This window comes from Pinus tabuliformis, chromosome 1_2, assembly GCF_031772625.1.
Source record: "Pinus tabuliformis cultivar Carrire ecotype Pingquan chromosome 1_2, CPIR1, whole genome shotgun sequence".
In the NCBI taxonomy this organism is placed as follows: Eukaryota; Viridiplantae; Streptophyta; class Pinopsida; order Pinales; family Pinaceae; genus Pinus; species Pinus tabuliformis.
In genome coordinates this window covers 779,284,151-779,304,523 of record NC_142298.1, presented here as the reverse complement: position 1 = coordinate 779,304,523, position 20,373 = coordinate 779,284,151, and the positions used below count along the sequence as shown (strand labels likewise).

Genomic DNA, 20,373 nt, shown 5'->3' with positions numbered 1-20,373 from the left:
GAAATACACTAAATGTCCATTGATATGTTGACCATATATCCAATATGCTTATTGAAATTTATGTAATCTACTAAAAGGTACAAGTATAATATGGGCCAAGTTGAAGTACGACAGAGGTGTCTCCACATTAGAGGAGTCATGCTCAACCTATCAAGCTTTGTAAAGAGCATGGATCATTTATTGGTTTGAATATTGATATATGCTTGCTTTATATAATTACATTCTAATTATGTTAGACCCATAACTATTTCCCAAAAATCCCTCTATACATGAAAAGAAATGAATTGAGATACAGGCTATCGAGATGAAAACACTATTTTAAGGAATTTCATGTGTGCATATTATTAAAGATTGGAAGTGTGGAGAAGAGTGAATATTCACATTAATCAGTAAATATTAAATAAGATTACATAGGATACATTAGTAATAAATGACTGGAGTGAAACTTAACTAAACTCAACTAAACTCAATTTGACTATGAAACCTGGATTGATAGTTATGACACCTAGAAAGTAGGAAGTGTGTGGTTGGAATTATTTCCTCTAACACTCCCCCTTAAATACAACCAAAAACAAATTAAACTAAGATGCTCATTGGTCTAAGACTCATCTGCAATTACAAAAATATTGACATCAACAGACGAGGTAGATTTTTTCTTTTCCTTTTCTTTCAGATTTTGTATCCTCTAAATTTATTCAGCTTTTCCTTTTTGTTTTAGGTTACAAATTTTAGTTTCTTCGTTTGTTGGTGAAACTCTTCCATTGTTTCTTCAGGTTGTCCATGCATGTCCTCTAGATCTTAAAAATTCTACTTGTATGTGGACTGCTGTCACATAACATCTTCTGTTGTGCGTTCATCATCAATATCTTGATCCTCAATTTGCTGCAACATAATTTCCTAATTCAATTGTATTTCTTTGGGACTCCAATTCATGAAAAATGCATTGACATTTTCATTTTCTACATTGTCCATGTTTTCTTCAACATTCATTGCTACAACTTCTATGTAGAATTCAGCAAAACATGATGTTACAAGCCAGGCTTCAAGGAATTTTAGTTCTGCTTCAAATTTTGTTGCTTCTTCATGATCATCCCATTTACCCGCAGACTCAAAAATAATATTAAGTTTCAAAACATGTGCAGAACCATATAGATTCTATTTTTTTTTTCTCTGCAATGAGAGATTTCTCCTCTTGTGCTTTGTTCTCTACCTCTCTCGCTTCCACTTCTACTACTACAAACAAGTTGTGTTCCACTTGGTTTTCAGACCCAAGTGGTCTTCTCTCACCAAATAACATCATATCTATGATATTTTTCTATTTCGTTATGTTCAATCACTCATCTTTGACTTACTATTCTTCATCAAAGCTAACATCAACAATTTTAATTTTTGAATTTACCATACCAATGGCTACTCTAATGTCAACTTTACTTCATCATCAAGATGTGATGTCATATTCTCTAAATTGTCCTCCACTTGTGGCTGAGCACAATGGGATAGATAAGCATTTGTATTCTCTTTATCTACTGCGAGTAACACACCATCATCATTGTCATCCACTTTCACATGGGATTCAACAAGCCCTTCATCTATCTATATATCTGATTTGATAGATCCACATTCTTTTTCATATGTAACTTAATTACTCCCCCTTACACCAAAACTCCTCTCAAGGAATTCCCAAGCCCCCTCAGCTACTTTCCATTTGTAATGAGGGGAAGAATGCTATCATATACCCATTTCTTTATGCATTTCAATGCGAATGCATTCTTTTTAAATTTGGATGCAAACTCTTTCAAATGAAACTCAAACATATCTTGTTGTTGCTTCAAATTTCTCAGCCTCTTGTCTTTTCCCATTTGTTGAGCATTGGCTAACTATAGCTCAACAAGAAAACTGACCTGCAAATGTAATAACTACCTACAACGAAAACACTTTTGTGGTGGCATCTCTGCTACTATGATTATACAAAACAAATGAGTCTACAAATTCTCTACAAAGAAAATGATTTTAGAAAAACTTTCATAAAATCTTCTTCTTTGTTTTTATTAGAAAACAATATTTCAATGATGACAATTGATTTTAACAGTGCCCCCTAATGTATATTTCCGTTTTTGAAACCATTTTTAAAAATTACATGAGCCTTTTTAAAATTACATAAGCCCTTTTCAAAATAATACCATTGCACTTCACTTCTCATTAAAAAATTACATGAACCTTTTAACATGTGTATTTTTTTTATAAAATATCATTGGAGCCCTTTTCTAAGAAGGAATTACATGAGGGATTTTAATATTACCATAATACCTTTTAGAATTGACTTTTCACATGAAATCATGGCTCTACAATTCTATGTGTAAATACCTTTTTCATTTCTTGAAAAACTTTCAAGACTTTAAAACAAGCAACCCTTTTCGTATCGTTTTTTCGAATTTTTGGCCAACGCTTCTTCCAATGAAGATGAGGTACATTAGGTGAGAACTTCACAAGTTAAGTGTGATTAATACAACTTCTGAATTTTTAGTTTGAATTAGTAACATTGATGCGACCACTGCTAGGGTACATTAGTCAGCATATTCCATGAAAAAACCATTTCATATGCATCAGAGTCAACATACTTTTCAACACAAATCTTCTCATGTTGGTTCATGCTCTAGCGATCTTCACGTATCTCGAATACAATCCGCAATGCCTCACATTGACCAAATTGATGTGGTCGAGACCTTATGCAAATTGTCCTCTTTGCTTCCTGACGTGGCTCTTTTTTTTAGCTTTCTTCGATGAGGCCAATTTGCTCACATGTTTTCTATTGCGATATCAAGGAGTCTTATGCAGGCTACAGATTGATACCATGTTAAATATTTAAAGTTTGCAACGAATTCAATATTGGCATTACCCAGTAACTGTTAAATAATATTACATAGGAGAAGTAAGTAATAAACTATTGGAGTGAAACTCAATTAAATTCAATTGAACTCAAACTGACTATGACACTGGATTGATAATTATCATACTTAACAAATAGAAAATGGGTGGTTGGAATTATTTTCTCCAAAAACATATGACGTGGGTTTCTTTGCCTTTTCATTATTGGCGAGTTGATATGGTATGATCTTGGTGAAGCACGATTATGTTTTGATCTATTACTAACTGCAATTAATTAGATATTGAGTCATCATTATGTGTATTGAAGTCGTGAACCTATGGAATACTTTGTGAGATTCAAGTTTCCAACAGTGATTGTGGATGAGCCAAACCCTATGTAAAAGAAAATCTCGCCCAAACGAGTAGAGACCCGTGTTTGTGTTTAAGCTTACAAAGTCCAAGGTTCAATTCCATGAAATCGTTAAGTCCTCTTATTATTCCACAAGTTTGAAGGAAATTCAACTATAATCTTCTTGCACTCCAATTCAATTATGGAATTAATGCTCTCGAGAAAAAAATACACAATGAGAATGGTTTTGTTGGTGGATATGTGTTTGATGTGAATGGATATTGGAAGGATCGTTATCATTGGGCACATAAAAAACATAGAGAAATAGTGGCAATGGAAATTGAAGCCATAACGAGGATTGTAGAAAAGTGAGATTATGAATAATTTGATGTGACCAAAAATCCAAATCCTTGAAAATTATGTATGAATTCTCCTCATGATAATATATCATTTTGGTGACTTGGGAAATAATCTATCCAAGGTCATGGAAGAAGAGCTCATGTCTGCGCACATTAATATCAATCTTACCATGAACATGACAGAGATTATATTTCATAGAAATAATTATGCTCTCGACAGTATTAGGATATGACAACAAAATAGTGATGAAGTGTAGCTCGAAAGAAAATAACGAGATGAAGGAGAACCAAAGTATCAAAGGACAAAACTAGGAGAGTCTAGTTGGAGGTAAAAGAATTGGTAATGATCCAATTTTTTGGTACAAATTTAAATAGTAATAATCATATTGTAAAAATCATAAGGATTAAAAAAATCAACATATCAAGTTTGGAAGAAAACCTAAGCGAGGAATTATGTTAGAAAGGTGAGGCATACTTTCTATAAAATATAACTACATTGTAGCTTACAATGAAAAGTAAGAAACGTGAATCTAAGGAAGAAAAGGTATGGATAAAAATCATCTTCCATATAAAAGTAAGAAAGGGAAGAATGGTTGCAAAGGAGAAGATTGCAAAGATGTAATTTAAGATAAGCACTATTAGTAGAAGTTAGAGAAGGAAACAAATAGCAGGGTCATCGATAACATAGATAAGGAAAATGAAAGAAAAATTGTTGACCATAGACACAACTCAGAGAAGTGGAATGGAGTAGTTGTCAAGTGGAATAGAGTTAGGTTACATAAGTGATCAAGGATCACCAGAAGAGGGCCTGAAAGTAAAAGAAGTGCAGGAAAGCATAGAAAAAAAATTATAAAGGAGTAATGAAGGTTACGTATAAACCCTAGTTAGAAGTTAGTATGTATGAAGGAAGTATTAATGTAGAAGAATTGATTGATTAGATTGCATCAATGGATAAATACTTTAAATATGAAGACGTAGAAGAGAATAAAAATATTATGTTTAAGATTGAAATGTTATGTAACATTATGGTGGGATAACATTCATAATGATAGAAAAAATAAAGGGAAGTAAAATATCATATGATGGGATAGAATTGTAATTAATTTGAAATCTAAATTTATTCTAAGGTGTTACCTAGAAAAATGAGACATAAGAAAATGAGTGTGAAATCGTATACAAAATAAATTTACAAGTTGACTTTAAGAGTAGGTCACATATAAGAATGTGTGGAAAAAGTAGCAAGGTATACAAATGGTCTAAAATTCATCATTTGGGATGATGTTTGTTTATTTTTTCCACTAATATTGGAGGAAGCTTACCAACTTGCACTTAATGTAAACAAAAAATTATATAGGATACAACTATTTGAGAGGTTATACACAACTTGATCAAAACAATTCAATTTGGATTTATGAAGGAAGAGAAGGATGTCCTCCAAGTCAAGGTCAAAGTCTAAGGGAAGGTCATTCATAGAAAAAAATACATCGCATAGAGAAGATGCATACTTTTGCGATATGTGTTTTATATGTAATGAATATTGTCATAGATCTTATTAATGTTCAAATTATTACATGAAGATGATACTTATCAGAGTGTGCAAGCTAAATATGTGCAAAGTGTAGGATTATCACTGCTAATGAAAAATACAGTTATGACACCAAACAAGGGCATAAAAAAGAAAATGTATAGAAATCCTTTGTTTAGAGCTAAATGAAATTCAAAATGCAAGTGCTGAAAAATAGTTATTGATGGTGGTAATATAGATAATTTAGTATCTCTCAAAATGTTTGAGAAATTGAGTTTGAGAAAACTTTTTCATCCCACACCATATAAATTATCATTGTTCCACAAAGAACATGAAATTTTGGTGAATGAACAATCTAGAATATAAGTTAAGATAGGAATTTATCAAGACAAAATACTTCGTGATGTAATACCTATGGATGGTCGACCATTAAAATTTGATAAGAAAGAAATTTGTTACATGAGAAAAATGCTCTACACTTGAAATGGATGGCAAGAAAAACACATTGTTATCATTTAAGGATGGAGGTGCAATAGTAGAGATCAGTAATCAAGTGCTAATGATGGGTAATAAGAGTTTTTAAACCATAAAATAGAAGATGAGATTATATATACATTCTATGATAAGACAAAGCTAGTTGTTGCAAATATTGAGGTAATTGATTTTCCTTTAGAATACCACATTTTGTTAAATGAGCATGAAGTGCACTAAAATGTTGATGAGAATATGTATAGATCAATTAGTGATATCTACTGATCTATTTTTGTATGATTAGTTTTTATGTGTTAATAACAATCATAGATTTATAAATATGTGCTTCCTTATTGCTCCTTCTGTTGAGGTTTCATTAATTGCTTATGCATACAATCAGTTAAATTTCCTTCAGTTTTAAAATATATTTATGAGAAAAGTAGCTTCAGAAAGAAATATTTAATAACAAACATGTACAGTGCAACAAACCATCAAAGAGACATATTAACACATTGTTTTGATGAAGGAGTTCACCCCTCCTGGGCTACATCTCCTTGGTCCAGCTTCCATGGCTTAGGTCTCTGCATTAGTTCAATGTGGAAAAAATATTGTTTACAAATCTCTATGGCTCCTGATGCCTGCACCAATATGTTCAAAATTTCCAAATTAGCCAAAAATGACTATTGGATTTCTGAAAACTAACTCTGGTTGCTTTGTGTATGACCCCGTTCCTTGGTGGCTTTAGGCTTCCCTGAACTTCTCTGTGGAAAAATCACCTGTAGAAGTCTTCTATTGCCTCTGAATCCTATACCAATTTCTTCAAAATGTCAAAATCATCCAAAATTGACTATTCATTTTCCAAAATTGGTCTAAAATTGAGCATGATATGCCTCATTCAATTTTTCCCTAGGAAACCCTGCTAAATCTATAGGAGACTCTAGTTAGCACCGCCAATACTAGCAGTTCTGCCGAACTTGGTTCACGTCCAAAATTATCGCCAACTTAATATTTGGATTAATTAACTGCTAAGTGTGATTATGGGCGCGCTTAGCACTGGCCCTATTCCTTGGTTTTAATGCTTGGTCGCATGGGGAGGTGGCTTGCCCGCAGGGCTCGCTCCCTTCGCCCCTACTGTCGTCTCCGTATGTGCTTTAAGTATAAGAACATGGCTATAATTTTTAATTTTCACTTATTTGGTCCGTTGGTATGGCATCGAAGATGGGAGGGGGAGGTCACGGGTTCAAACCTGCCCTCCACCTGTACCTTACATATTTTGTAATACCATATATATATTATATATGTGGACTTTGACCATATCAAATAACATTTAAATATGCGTCATTCAAATAGCTTAAAATGTGTATTTTGGGATTTAATTTAATTGAATATATATATATATATATATATATATACACTAAAGAAAACTATATAATACAAATAATAGTTATATATATAATATATAATAATATTTAAATAAAAATAATTTCAAATTTCACCTTAGGACCACTTAGCCAATTTCACCTTCACCCAACTAAACTAGTGAATCTGGAGGTGACACTTGTCACAACCCCATTGGGCGAAAACCGAACAAGATTCCCCTTGCTGACTGCACTACCATGTCATCATTCTATCCTATTCTACAATTTTTTTAGTGGTTTAGGAAAATGAACATCAGGCCTTTTCTCCTTCATCCGAACTCCATTTTTGGTGAAACAAATTGTGTTGCAATCATTTTGATGAGAAGAACACATTCATATAGTTTTCAAGCCAATATGAGAACTTTGATTTTTGAGCTAAATACTGAGCACCTGATCATTCCTCCCCACTAGAAGCCTTTTGGACCCCAAAAGATCACTATTATCTGACAAGTAGATGAGGGTACAACGTTGTCACCTTTCCAAGCTCGATCGAATTAGCTTTTGACAAATTTGTTTCCTTGAGCTCCTCTATAGGGAAATCAACATTCACTTGCCTTGAGGACCCCATTCTATACCTGTACTTGTCTTTTCCCTTTTCAAGCTGATCTTACACTGTTTTTTGCACCATTTTCTGAACTCATAGAAACTCATGGCTTTTTCCATGTCACCATCAAAAGAAACATCCATCTTACCAAAACCACATAACAAAATATAATGCAAATGGATGACAAATTTCACTACCTGGTTTACATGACTCAAGATCGATTTTACATCTTGAAAGTATGAAATTTTCTGAACATAAATTTCATGTAAAACATAATGACACCTGAATACAACAATTACATAACCAAGATATTTCATGCGAAGAGGTGTCTCTACACTTTGCTATTTTTTCAACCCTTGCACGCTAACATCAGAAAGAGAAACCTCTTGCTGCAGAGATATTTCATGTGAAGTTTCTTTTTCCTTGAAGGACGATTATTTCATAACCTGAAATACTTCATCACTCTGATGAACTGAACCAACCAAATCAGAATTGAAACTTGCATTGTATGCAACAACATTTTCATAAAAAAATATCATCATTTGGCTTGAACATGAGAAATACTAAAATTTTACTTGAATTCACTAGTATTTTTGCTTGTCCTACATTAACCAAAGAAATGTTCAGCTTTTTGCGATGGGCTCTCACTATATACTCCACACCATCCTTGAATAAGTGATACTTGTTTTCATGGCGGTAAAAGACTGCTTTCCGGTCATACAAATATGGACTACCCAACACTACACTTGAAATATCAAGTGGTAGGTCACATCTAACTCTACTTTGTCAACAAAATTTGTAGTGGTTTCAAACTTAAACAAACATTCTCTTGTAACTTGTAAACTGGTGTCTCTTTTTATCCATCCCAAAGGGCATGGTTTATGGTGAGGTATGGTTTCAAGATTCAATCTGTTGACTAAGTCTTCAAAGATTAGATTTTCTTTTGACCCACTATCGAAGAGTGTTTCAATCATGGTGTGTTTAGATATGACCCTAACATTATATAACTCAATTCGTCTCTTTTCATTTGGAGTAGTAGTACTTAGTGTTACAGTTTTGTGAACTAGTGCTTGCAATATCTTATTTTCCTTTGACTCCCATGACAGTGATTTTGTTTTCATCAGCTAATTCAGAACCTAAATCTTCTTGAGTGATAGCAGTAGTTTTCTGTTTCCCTTTATTGTTGAACTTATTTGGTCTCATTTTGGATGGAGTTTCCAACAATGATCCTCATTATGTCCCTCTTTTGAATAGTCTTTATAGATAATCTCGACCCTTCTTTCTTCACACTTGCATTTTTCTTTCCCTTCCATTTTCCTCCTTTCACTTTCTCCTTACCCTTAGGTGGATTTTTATTACTACTCTCTTCATAAGTGTTCTTTCCTCTAGATTCAAGATGTGTAACTTGCACACATACCTCATCTAAATTGTTTGGATTAAACATAATAATAGTATGTTTTATATAGGAATGTAAACCCCTAATATATTTCAACAGTGTATCTTGGGAATTCAAATTCACTCCTATTAACAAAGTCATTTTTCTAAACTCTTGTGTATAATCTTGGACTATTTGGCCTTTAAGCTCCCTAAAATTCTGCCAACTGATAGTGGCTTTTTGCATATAGGCTAAAGGATAAAAATTGTCTTTTAATTGTATAAATAAATTCATCCCAAGTGATGGATATCTTACCATGGATTCTCATTTCCTCTTGAGTCTTTGCGTCCCACCAAACTAGTGCAACTCCTTCTAGCCTCAATGAAGCCAACTGGATCTTTATGTCGCCTTCCTGAGGGTTCTGAATTCTACAATATAGCTCCAACTCTCTAATCCAATTGTCCAACTTTTCTGCATTCACTTCTCTATTGTACATGGGAAGTTCGAATTTTATGTCCAATTTCATTAATGGAGTCTTTCCTTTTGGGATTTTGGAATGAGTATGGGCAGTTTCAATGGTGGTAGTGGAAGATGACGTTGTGTGAGATGATGGAGATGATGAAGAAGATGACGAGGATGGTGGATATGGAGGTGGATTTCCACCATTCCCTTTGGAATCCTTCTTCTCATCATTTTTGTCCTCTGATCTTCCTTCTCCATGTGGAGGTTTAGAACTCTCTCGAACCATTCAGGTGTTCCTCTCTTCATAGAGGACTTTAACCATCTCAATCAAAGTGTAGAATTCTTTCTTGAATTCTTCCTCTTTTGAAGAGGGACCTTAGGCTTTCTTTCTCTAGACATGATGACTATGGATTTAGGCTCATAACGTTTTATTGATTGTACCTCTTCAATCTCAACTGAAGACAAAACTTGAGGAGTTTCAAGTGCAACTGGAATTGGAACTTTGGGTGGTGGAGATTATGGCCTTGTGGCTCTCCTTCTTCTAGGCATTACCTTAGGAATTGCAACCAATAACTCCCTTCTCCTTTCTGAAACTCTAACCTTGTAAGCATCACAATTTTGCAACCATTAAAACCCTAATTGCACAAACTCAAGAAATCAAGCAATTCAACCTTTTCTCTGATACCAACTTGATATGTTTTTGTATGATTAGTTTTGTTGTGCTAATAACAATTACATATTTATAAATATGTGCTTCCTTATTGCTCCTTTGTGCTGAGTTTTCATTAATTGCTTGTGCATACAATCAGTTAAATTTCCTTAGGTTTTAAAAGACATTTATGAGAAAAGTAGCTTTAGAAAGAAATATTGAATAGAAAACTTGTACAGTGCAACAAACCATCAAATAGACACATTAACACCATGTTTTGATGAAGGAGTTCACCCCTCCTAGACTACATCTCATTGGTCTAGCTTCCATGGCTTGGGCCTCTGTGTTAGCTCAATGTGGAAATAATTACGTTTAAAAAGCTCTATGGCTCCTGATACCTACACCAATGTGTTAAAAATGTCCAAATTAACCAAAAATGACTATTGGATCTCTGAAAATTGACTCTGGTTGCTCTGGGTATGACCCCCTTCCCTGGTGGCTCTAGGCTTCCCTGAACTTCCCTGTGGAAAAATCACGTGTATAAGGCTTCTGTTGCCTCTAAAACATGTACCAATGTCTTCATAATGTCGAAATCATGCAAAATTAACTATTCATTTTCCAAAATTGGTCGCAAATTGACCAAGATATGCTTCATTCAATTTTTCCCTAGGAAACCCCACTAAATCTGGGGGAGACTCCAGTTAGCACCACCAAAACCAGCAGTTCCACCGAACTTGGTGTGCCTCCAAAACTACCACCAACTTAATCTTTAGATTAATTAATGTTAACTGAGATTAATTAACTGTAAAGCGTGATTATGGGCACGCTTAGCATTGGCCCTAGACCTTGGTTTTGGCACTTGGCCTCATGGGGAGGTGGTTGGCCCGGAGGGTTGGCTCCCTCTGCCCCCGCCGTCAGCTCCGTGTGCGCTTTAAATATAAGAACATGGCTATAGTTCTCAAGTTCCGCTACTTTGGTCTGTTGTTATGGCATCAGAGTTGGGAGGGGGAGGTCATGGGTTCAAACCTTCCCTCTGCCCATCCCTTGCACATTTTGTAATACCATATATATATATATATATGTGTGTGTGTGTGTGTGTGTGGACTTTGACCATATCAAATAACATTAAAATATGCGCCATTAAAATAGTTTAGAATGCGGATTTTGGGATTTAAATAAATTATATATATATATATAGTTAATACAAAAAACTATATAATATAATTAATAGTTGCATATATAATATATAATAATATTTAAATAAAAATAATTTCACATTTCACTTTAGGACCACTTAGGAAACTTCACCTTCGCACAACCAAATTGGCGAAATCGGAGGTGACACTTGTGATAGTCCCATTGGGTGAAAACTGAAGAAGATTCCCCTTGCTGACTGAATTGTTGACTCGACTGCCATGTCATCATTTTGTCCTATTCTACTTTTTTTTAGTTGTTTAGGAAAATGAACAACAAGTCTTTTCTCCTTCATCCAGACTCCATTTTTGGTGAAACGAATTGTGTTGCGATCGACTTGATAAGAAGAACGCAGTCATACATTTTTCAAGTCAATATGAGAAATTTGATTTTTGAGCTAAATACTAAGCACCTGATCATCTACTTTAGTGGAGAATTTTCCAAAAGACATTGTGATAGAAGGAAATAGTAATGAAATTATTGGAGGATAATAATATAATAACAAAGAGAAAGATGTTGTGTTAAGAAACAAAAAGATTTTTTAAGTGAGTAACCTCCAATTGATGTGGAAAATAATATGATTGAATATTGTTGTGAGCAGGTTGTGGAAGAAAAAATGTTTGTCGATTTGAGAAAGAAGGTGCATAAGCAAAGTATTTGGGTACAATTTCATGCATATGAGGCAAAAAATGAAATAGTGGACCATTTTGTTATGGAACAAATGAAGAAAATACAAAAGAATAAGGAGAATAATTTCTTTAAGTTATTGTGGGTGTTATCTACATGGAAGTCATTTTGACACAAATAAAGAAGACAAGAATAGATTGAAGATGAAAAATGAAGAAATGAATCATGAGAAGACTTTTTTTATGTAGATTGGGTGAAAACTGAAGAAGATTCCCCTTGTTGACTGGACTGTTGACTCGACTGCCGTGTCATCATTCTATCATATTCTGCAATTTTTTTAGCTGTTTAGGAAAACGAACAAAAAACCTTTTCTCCTTCATCCAGACTCCATTTTTGGAGAAATGAATAGCGCTACGATCTAATTGATGAGAAGAACACAATCATCTAGTTTTTGAGCCAATATGAGAACTTTGATTTTTGAGCTAAATACTGAGCCCATGATCATCTACTTTAGAGGAGAATTTTCCGAAAGAGATTGTGATGGAAGGCAATAGTAATGAAATTATTGGAGGATAATAATAGAATAATGAAGAGAAATATATTGTGTTGAGAAAAAAAAAATTATTTTTTAAGTGAGAAACCTCAAATTGATGTGGAAAATAATATGATTGAATATTGTTGCGAGCAGGTTGTGGAAGAAAAAATATTTGTCAATTTGAGAAAGAAGGTGCATAAACAAAGTATTTGGGTACAATTTCATGCATATGAGGAAAAAAATGAAATAGTGGATCAATTCGTTATGGAACAAGTAAAGAAAAGACAAAAGAATAAGGAGAAGAATTTGTTTAAGTTGTCGTGGGTGTTATTTACATGGAAGTCATTTTGACACAGATAAAGAAGACAAGAATAGATTGAAGATGAAAAACGAAGAAATGAATCATGAGAAGACTTTTGTTATGTAGATTGGGTGAAAACTGAAGAAGATTCCCCTTGCTGATTGGACTGTTGATTTGGTTGCCATGTCATCATTCTGTCATATTTTGCATTTTTTTTAGTTGTTTAGGAAAACGAACAACAAGCCTTTTCTCCTTCATCCGGACATTGTTTTCGTTGAAACAAATTGCGCTACGATCGACTTTATGAGAAGAACATAGTCATACAGTTTTCAAGCCAATATGAGAACTTTGATTTTTGAGCTAAATACTAAGCACCTGATCATCTACTTTAGAGGAGAATTTTCCAAAAGAGATTGTGATGGAAGGAAATAGTAATGAAATTATAGGAGGAGAATAATAGAATAATGAAGGGAAAGATGTTGTGTTGAGAAACAAAAAGATTTTTTAAGTGAGAAACCTCAAATTGATATGAAAAATAATATGATTGAATATTGTTGTGAGCAGGTTGTGGAAGAAAAATTATTTGTCGATTTGAGAAAGAAGGTGTATAAACAAAATATTTGGGTACAATTTCATGCATATGAGTCAAAAAATGAAATAGTGGACCATTTCATTATGGAACAAATGAAGAAAAGACAAAAGAATAAGGAGAAGAAATTCTTTAAGTTGTTGTGGGTGTTATCTACATGGAAGTCATTTTGACATAAACAAAGAAGACAAGAATAGGTTGAAGATGAAAAATGAAGAGATGAATTATGAGAAGACTTTTGTTATGTAGAAGAAATTGTTATGTTTTGAACAATTTCAAGAAAAACTAAAATTTCTAGAGGAAAAAACTAAAATGAAATTGATATGGAAAGCAATTCTACATCTCGAAAATAGACTTGTGGAGCCAAAGGAAAATATTTTAAGAAATCATTCTATTTTACAAATGAACCTAATTTTATGTCAAACTCAATTTTATGTCAAACTTTTGAGTAAAGGAAAGTGCAATGAAGACTTTATGAATAGGAATCCATAAAGAAATTTTTTCCCTAGGAGCCTGCAATGTAATATGCTCTAGAGATATTTGGAGTAAGCTACTTAGGGATGGAATTATTTATTTTATATATCATGTCACATAGAAAATATATTTAATAAGCATATAATTGGAAAATTTGAATACTTTTAAGAATAGTAGAGATATTCAATGTATGTTTAATATTTTGTAAGAATGGAACATACAAATTGTTTTCATGTTTCAAACAATTCCACATTATTTATATAAATATTATTTTAAAGAAAAATAAATTTGGTTTAAAAAAAAATAAAAAAATTCATTATTAAAATAATTTTTAAATTATTTATAAATATAAAATATATAAACTCATAAAATATTAAATTATACAAGTTCATCAAATAAATATTAATTTAAAAATATTATATATTAAACACTAACATTTAAATTTATTAATAAAAAATTATATTTTTTTATTTTTTATATTATCATTTTAATAAATTCAAAATTATATTTTTAATTTAATTTTCAATATTTTTTTATGGTGATAGGTTTATTTATTTAGAAACTGGACTTCCACAATTTTAATTTAGTCACTAATATTTGTTGTATGGATAGTAGATATTTAATCTCTACCAAATATTTTAAAATTTTTATTCTAGTATAGACAAATCAAAGGTTGATATTTATCTTTTAACATCGTCCTCTGACATTTACCCAAGTAACTGGCCAACCAAGGTAAACATGTGATGATAAGTTACTTTGACATGATTAGACATCCTAAGTCACGTTAAGGAAGTGGAACTAATGAAAACACACCATAGAAACATTTAACATCAGCATTAGGACCCTTAGGAACCAATCCAACCTTTTTGTCAACCAGACTATGGGTCCCACTAAGATTTTGGACCACCTGACCTCTAGATGGTCTCATTCTATGGGCATGTTACTATCCACGGAACTCTAGACGCTCTCATAGGCATGAAAGCCAGCATCCAAGGACTATTTTGCATAGTGTTGTGCCAGAGTCCCTAAGATTTAAACCACTTTTTTAGGCCTAGAGCCTAGGTCACTGTCCAAAATTGAATGACATCTTCAAAAATAGTAAAATAACAGAGAAATGACAGTGCACATAAAATTACTTGAATAAAACATTAACTGGACCCCTACTAGCCATGACAAACATTTCATCAAACATATCACGAATATGTAATCTACATGTGTAAATAACAGATGTGAGCATAGGGGTCTCATACTTATCTGAGATTCACTATGAGGCATTGTTTCTTTGTCAGTCTAGCTGCAGTTTCATCCATTAGGCCATGGATACATTTTTCATTCATATACAAGTAAAAACATGATGGGATCCATACACAGCCACTGCCATAATACATATTCATGGCCATCATAATAAAAATAGAAATACCAAGTATACAATAGCCATAGAATCCACATATAAACCAATGTATTACTCATAGAAGTACAAGGACAAATAACCTCATATTAATTATGCAAAGGCCAACCCGGTATGGAACTACCACATTCCACCTACCTGTAAAATGGCTAAGCCAAATCTCTCTTCATCCATTCACTCTCGTGCCATATTCCAAGCATGAATGTGGGATCTCATAGAACATATCAATCCAGAACCATCGAGGGCTTCTAGAGGCCATCCACCTCAACACATCAAACATTAATTCCACCTCACAGTCTGACATCACAAAACCATCATCAGATTGATCTTTATCCAAACCTTCCAGGGCTTCGAAAGTGTTTTTCCAACCAAGGCTTCCAGGACTAGTAACTCAACCCACATATTTTACTCAGCTCCTAGAGCATTTGTCCAACCAGGGCTTCCAGGACTAATGGCTCAACCCAAGCTAAGGAAGCATGAGAACCAACCAAAAAAATAAGGAAAGCAAATCCACAATCACCATGGCTATCTAGGAAATGGCAAGGCTAGAAAATCCACTATCAATCTCGACCATCCTCCATGCCAATGACAGATCATGACCAATAAACCACATGCATAAGCCATGAATGCCAAAACTAGTGAGGAAAACATACAGTCAACTCAATACCTACCAACAAAACTCGTTGTAGTTATTGTTTATGATGTTTGGATGCACTTTCCTACTCTTCCTTTGCCTTCTTGCTTCAAAAATCCAAGTATGTCACAACCTCCAACGGTGCTCCAAGAAAACTCTAAGTATCCGAGAGTGTGAGACAGAGAGAATAATGAGAGAGCTCCAAAGCTGAACTAACAAAAGGTTACACTGACCAAACCGACCCACTGATCCTTAGAAACCATTTTATGGATGAGACCTCTATTATTTTCATTTTCCATTGCCCTTTTATGGATGAGACCTTTATTTTTTTCATTTTCCATTATTTTCCTTCAATTTCCTCGTCACATGCAACCTTCATTTTCTCATAATTTCCAATTTTTTCATAAATAAATTTTCCAAAATGCCTCTTTAATATATTTTTACATCAATTTTACGTCAATTTTTAACTACAGTTGTTACATATCTCCAAAGTAGTTATTATTTTCTTTTCTTTTTAGTTAAATTGTTTTATTAAAAAATGTTATGTGGACAAATGTCATAAGAGGTGAATTATTATTTTTTGGGCATATGATATTGATAAATCATGGTGTTGTAACAAAACCTATTTAAGAATCTCTGTGGTAAATTGAGAGTAAATCTCCATAGTTAAAAATATTGTTTCAAGCTTTTTAAATGTATGTTTAAACTGCATATTAATTCTTTTATTGTTCATTATTATTAATAGCAATAAATTAGAATAAAATTATAATTTAATGAATTTCTATGCATATTTTTTTTAATTTTAACTATATAAAATATATTACCTAAAAATGTTTAAGTATGTTATAGATACTTATCAATACTTGCCATCCATTTAATTTATATAACTACACTAACTAAATATAATATATAAATTATAATTTAAATATATTAAATAAAAAACAACATTTTCAAAAAAATTCAATCTATTAATATTTATTTCTTTTTAGGATAATAGATTCTTTAACACTTCTTTTTATGATAATAGCTTCTTTAAAACCTAAGATATTTTTTTTAATGTAACATCTTTTTCCATGAAAATAAATCCAAAACGTAGTACTAATATAATCATGAGTGTCTTAATCACATCACATCCTTTGGAAAAGCATTTGTTTACAAATTTTACATATAATGATTTGATGTTACCATTAATTTGGAAATGAATTTTTCATAATTCAGATTAATGATTTAAGTTAAAAAATAGTTAAAAAATATTTGAAAATATCATTTGAAATATTTTATTGTAAAAGTTTAAATCATATTTAAAAAAATATTTTTTTATTTTTATTTAAAAATTTCATTTCATTACAAAATTAACCAACCCATATTAAACATTAATATTAATGTTTAAATCACTTATCATTATTTTTTATTAAATCTAAGCCATAATATTCCACACAAATTTATACAAAGAGCCTTATTTAATTTTTAGCTCATTAACCTTACAAAAATGAGTAAATACAAATATTATGTACTCTTCTATATATCTATAGGAACACACTTAGTCTAAACCTTACATCCCAAAATTAGAATTTCATGAAATGCTAGATCTATCGAGTGTCATGATCCGTGACTCTTGGTTAAATCATTCGAATATTGATGCATGTTGTGATAATCCATTCAGTTCTCTCGTTTTTTTGCTATTTGTTTACCATTACTCGAGTCATAGTTCATTCGTCGAACGTGGACATTGCATTTTAGTTATCGAATATTCGTATCATTACAACGAATAAAAGAGGCCACTTCCCTTATAATACGTATCTCAATGTCTACTTCCAAACGACAAATTTCATGATCAACAACAAAGTCCATTTGCAGGGAAGCCTTGAATTTCATTTTCACTAACTTTTTCAGGGAAGTCTTGAATTTCATTTTCACTCACTTTTTCAAAACACGAACGGTTATTGTCAATTTGCATGATCTGTCTCTGCAAAATATAATTTTCCACGAGATGCGATATAGATATTCAGAAAGTGCTGGGAAAATGCATGGAAGGGTGAATGTCGCTGACGACATCGACACGGACAACTCCCTTTACGGCCGTGGTTTCATGAGAGATACCATGTAAGAGTGAAGAATAGAGTCGGTGACTGAGCGGAAAAAAGTAATGGGAATTTTTTCCCAAACTTTGTAAGAATTTTGAAGTGCCATTGAATGTGGAGCAATGGGTGTATCACATTGACATTTTTTTTTTTTTTTAACACTAGGACAATCGGTTGCCACTATAAACCTAGGTTAGGTGCAGCAATCTGCAAGTCACACATAGCAAGAACTTATACCTCAACAAGAGCCGAGACGTCCACTCTGGGGTCGCCTACTCTTCTAGCCAGGACACAACAGACCATGTACTCAACGAGATTTGAACCTCCGTCTCGTGGGTTTCACCCAACGAAACTTACCGTTAAACCCCATATCACTGTACACATTGACAACTTTTTTTGACACATGGTTTTCCAGAAAAATTTAAGCATTGATTTCCATATAATTTTCCGGAAGTCTTTATCATCAACATGACTGTAGAAATATCCATGTTAAATTTCTTTTCCTAGTTTTAATGAAAACTGTCATGTTTGAAAAAAGTTCCCAAAGATATTATTTGCAAAATCTTAATTTGGAAGTAAAGAATAGAGTAAATTTGTTTCTATACTTTTGGACCCTTCAAAAAATTATCACCAAAGATATTATTAGCAAAACTCTAATTCGGGAGTAAAGAATAGAGTAAATTTGTTTAATTTTGGACCGTTCAAAAAATTCTCACCAAAGATATTAACAGCAAAATTTTAAGTCGGGAGTAAAGAAAAGAGTAACTTTGTTTCTATACTTTTGGACCGTTCAAAGAAGTCGTAAAATTTCCTAGGTGGAGAATTATAGACGTGTCCTAAGATATTCTAGTTATATCTAGAAGAAACATGTATCATCATCAGATATTGTAGGTATAATTTCTCGATTTGTGTGTATCATTATATAAACAAAAAAAATCATATATATATATATATATATACACCCCACATATGCTTTTATGCATTGAATACCATGCTTCATCCGCACTGCGTAATTTAATTTCTCTGTAGTTTTCTCTGCTACAAGACCTCGTAAAACATAGATAGATTGTCAGGCTTCATCTGCACTAAGTAGGCTTAATTTTTATTTGTTATTCTGCTATCTCGCCTGGTTCGCTTAATGGCTATTATTTCAGGTGGAGCTTTGGAGAGCAGACCCTTCTTTGAGAAAACGACTTTTTGCCGTGGTCCGAATTTTCTTTCCCACCAAGTTGGAGGTCGCTCTTTTCTTAATATATCTGTATCGGAATGCAGCTATTCCAGTAATAATAATGGATCATTTTACTCAGACAACGAGGATGCTGGCCAAAATCAAAGGAGGAGAAGAAGCGAGGATGCTATTTTTCCTGCACATATTGACCAGAGTAGAGCCATGACATGGTGGCTTCCTCTCTATGGTTGGTCTCTGGCCGATCAGGAGCGATGGGTCGATGGTGAAATAGACGAGGCCATGCACAGGAGTTCAGATGATGATGAAAAAGCAAGGGAAGAAGTTCCACCCAAGCGTTCCAAGTTTGTGAGGGGACGCTTGACTCAAGAGAAGGCAAAACTACTGAGAAAGAACCTGCGGGACATTTCTACGTTTCGTGACACTATGTATCATTCCGCCATCGCTTCTCGTCTGGCCTCACCAGATAATGAAGGTCACTAGTGAGTACTTCAAGAAATAAAGGGGTCTTAGGGGTGTTAACTTTTAACCAGTCTTACATTCACATCTAGGATTTATTGTTGCAAATAATACGATTCATGTCCTTGTTTAATAAGAATCGAACGCTGGTAAGCAGTAGTGTTGTATCCATTAATAACATTGTCTTAAGTGCAACTGTCTAGACCAAATATATTAATGGAATACTTTTGTACTTCATCGGCTTTTAGGATTTATACGATTCAGGAAGATTCTTTTCTAAATCCATTTTGATTTTAATATTTGTGTACTTCATCTATATCAGGGTTTTAGGATTTATATCAACATAGATTTTTTTTGTACTGATGTCATATAAATAGGAAGATTAAATTTTTTCACTTTAAATTTAATATATTTTTTCCTATATATAAATATATATGAAGTCAATATAGACATAAATTACTTTACATAGATGTTTAAATAGTTTGTATGAATCTCTAACTAAAATATTTTTGAAAAATATAAGATATAAATATCTGATTCACATATTTTTTTTACTTCTAATTATTTTACAACATATTCATTTTTTTTTCTAATTATAATCGATATTATTTTTTGATTTAGAACATAATTTTTATTTTAAAGAAGTATAAACAGACAAATTTACACATTAGAATAAGCATCTCAACTCAATGATTCATAAAAAATCTTTTGTAAATTTATTTTGATTTTAATTATTTTGAAGATAGTTTTTCTTTAATTAAATTAAATTAATTTTTGTTTTAGACTTTATTAAGATATATAAAATTTTATTTAGTTTGCACCACTGATATAAAACCTTCTCAAATCATTACATAAAATTGAGTGCTTT

General features: G+C 32.6%; 1 protein-coding gene across 1 annotated transcript; it reads left to right on the top strand.

The window, feature by feature from the left end:
- The first annotated feature begins 18,855 nt into the window (after positions 1–18,855).
- On the top strand, positions 18,856–19,738 carry LOC149208187 (uncharacterized). Its single transcript, XM_089394031.1, has one exon. The coding sequence runs from the start codon at positions 18,999–19,001 to the stop codon at positions 19,527–19,529; it is 531 nt and encodes a 176-aa protein (XP_089250157.1). The 5' UTR covers positions 18,856–18,998; the 3' UTR covers positions 19,530–19,738.
- The last annotated feature ends 635 nt before the right edge of the window (positions 19,739–20,373 follow it).

Bases quoted from the DNA above. Each gene is read 5' to 3' on its own strand.
- LOC149208187 (XM_089394031.1), top strand. From the start codon at position 18,999: ATGGCTATTATTTCAGGTGGAGCTTTGGAGAGCAGACCCTTCTTTGAG.